Genomic DNA, 2,500 nt, shown 5'->3' with positions numbered 1-2,500 from the left:
AGATTTCCCACTCATACTTACTCAGAAAAAACTTCCATGAAATAAATTCAGAACTGTCAGCCTACAGATTATTGAGGAGGTGATTTAGAGATCAACGCCCCTCAAGGAGGAGTCTGAATACAGTTCTTAACATTTTTTAGCATTTCAAAACGCTGTACAAGCTTCATAGTGAAAAATATGAGGATTAAGCATTCGCACTTAGGCAAATAATTAATGAACAAATAAATAAACAAATAAATATACTAAAAAATACAAATGTAAATACACTGTATATAAACTTAATATTCCAAAGCCTGATAATTGGGCTGCCCATGATTTTCACACCAAATATAATGTTTCAAAGAACACATACATTGTATAGCTGTAGTCTATGCACACAGAGAAGAAAGTACTCTGTTCACTCCATCCAGTTTGCTAACGAGAGCGGAATAAACGGGATGCTATTTTGTTTATGCTACACAGTCTGGTCTCTCTAGCCCTTTGCTTGCTGGTTTAAAACCTCAAAGTTTGCGCGCAGCATCAATTATGTCTAATGAGTTGATAAGTCTGTGCTAACTAGTTCGCATCATTTTGCCTGAAATTTAGTTATTAAACTGAGGATACAAATGGCCACAAGAAAGCTTATAAGTTCTCTCAGCAGCATCATCGTCATCAGCTTGCTGCAACAACAGCTCCTGGCCGCAAACAGCACAAATGTTTGTTTCAAGGCTTCTGCTTGGAAGACCACCTTTACTGGTATACTAAAAGAAGCATAGAAACGAGAGCATCGATGCGAGGTAATAATAACAAATGAAAACATGAACACAGCTTTCAGTGTCCTTGAATTTTGAAGTCCCCAAAATTAATTTATGTTCTCTTCGAGTAAAAAGTTATAACAAATAAAATTATGCCCAAAGACTACTATAATATTTATTATAACAATTTGTGTTTTGCAACCCTTAACTGTCACTTCTACTTAGGGCTCTAAGATGTAACAAAAAAAGAAAAGAAAAAGGAAGAACGTAAAGCGAAATAAAAAACTGCGTTTGATGATTCTTTTTAAAACACCATGGTTTAGATTATTAAACAAGAAGGGTTTTTCCAATGCGTAAGTTTTTAGATCTTCTATTCCAAGACCGTGGTTAAAGAACAAACATTTATAATAAAAAAGGAAAATTTGGTCTTATCAAACGTGTTATCATAAAGGTCGAATTATCACCGTGAACGATTTGGAAAGCTGACGTTAGAGCCCTTCGCTCTGACGAAGGGCTAACGATCGAAACGTCAGCTTTCCAAATCGTTCACGGTGAGAATTCGACCTTTGGAAAGCTGACGTTTGGAGTGTTAGCCCTTCGTCAGAGCAAAGGGCTCTAACGAAGGGCTAACGCTCGAAACGTCAGCTTTCCAAATCGTTTACGGTTGTGATGCGACTTTTATCAACATGTTTGATTACAACTAATTTTCCTGTTTCACTCTCCCACCGACGCAGCACCACAGTTGAAATTATAATAAGACAGGAAAGTAAAAAAAAAAACCTACTTACACCTAATTTTGACGCAATTTTATCTGCACACATCTCTGCAAAATCTCTGCCAAGCACTCCAAAATAAAGTCCATAGAAAAGTACTGTTACTCCAAATTCCATTGCAGTTTCAGGCCCAATCCTGAACATTAGATTTACCCCAAGCAAGGTGAGACAAACAACCATATAGCCTGCTATACCCAGAGCATATGTAGTTTTGTGCACAAACAGAAACCACTTGTAAACTAATCTGTGCAAAGAAAGCCATGAAATTACATAACTGTTACGACAATGTTGTTATTTTGAGTCCCGCATCACCAAATGGCAAGCCATGGGAGACTATAATTTATCACCCCACAAGATCTTCTAACTTAACTTGGATACTTGTAACGAGTATCTCTGAGTCCGATAGACAGACAGACAGCCATTATTTGGAAAATATAAAGAAACAGCTTTGAGATAGAAAACAAGTCAATTTCATTTCAACAATGAAAAACATGGTAAATTATTTAACTTTATTATTTATAGATTCCACTTCGTTTTAAACCTATTAAATAAGTAAAAGACTTCAGGTAACATGTTGATAAAACACACCATAATCTCCTTATCATACTGCTTAAGAGTATGCTACATTTATCTATCTTAGTTGGAAACAAATCATTTCTTCATTACTTGATAACAAAAGTCGTGACCTTCTCCTTCCCGAGAGCTCGCACTGGATAAAAATTATAATGTTATAAGCTATTTTATAAAACTGAATAGCACTCGCTATTATCAGAGTATGTATCCTATGGAGTATGTCTGGTGAAGCAGACAAATCACTGCACAATTTTTTTGAATATTTCATAAAAACGAATACTATCCAACCTCACTGCTAAAAAAGAGTACTTGCCTCGGAGTTGTGGGTGACAGAGGTTGCCTTGTAGATTTGTAAAAAATGAACCCGGTAAGACTAGAGAACACTGCCCAAGTTGACAACATGCGCCAAAACTTGAGTTT

The 2,500-nt window shown here is 36.1% G+C and overlaps 1 protein-coding gene across 1 annotated transcript in view; it reads right to left on the bottom strand.

The window, feature by feature from the left end:
* Nucleotides 1-2,500, bottom strand: part of LOC138000732 (E3 ubiquitin ligase Rnf121-like) — a 17,234-nt gene that overhangs the window by 3,610 nt on the left and 11,124 nt on the right. The window contains exons 4-6 of the mRNA XM_068847356.1: nucleotides 2,394-2,500; nucleotides 1,523-1,751; nucleotides 604-740 (exon numbers count right to left, since the gene is read on the bottom strand). The exon at nucleotides 2,394-2,500 is cut by the window's right edge and continues 48 nt beyond it. Of these exons, the coding sequence (XP_068703457.1) occupies nucleotides 604-740; nucleotides 1,523-1,751; nucleotides 2,394-2,500 (473 nt within the window). The remainder of the gene's footprint in view (nucleotides 1-603; nucleotides 741-1,522; nucleotides 1,752-2,393) is intronic.

Source organism: Montipora foliosa, chromosome 4, assembly GCF_036669935.1.
Source record: "Montipora foliosa isolate CH-2021 chromosome 4, ASM3666993v2, whole genome shotgun sequence".
In the NCBI taxonomy this organism is placed as follows: Eukaryota; Metazoa; Cnidaria; class Anthozoa; order Scleractinia; family Acroporidae; genus Montipora; species Montipora foliosa.
Note: the sequence above shows the minus strand (reverse complement) of the source record. Positions and strands in the feature narration are given on the sequence as shown.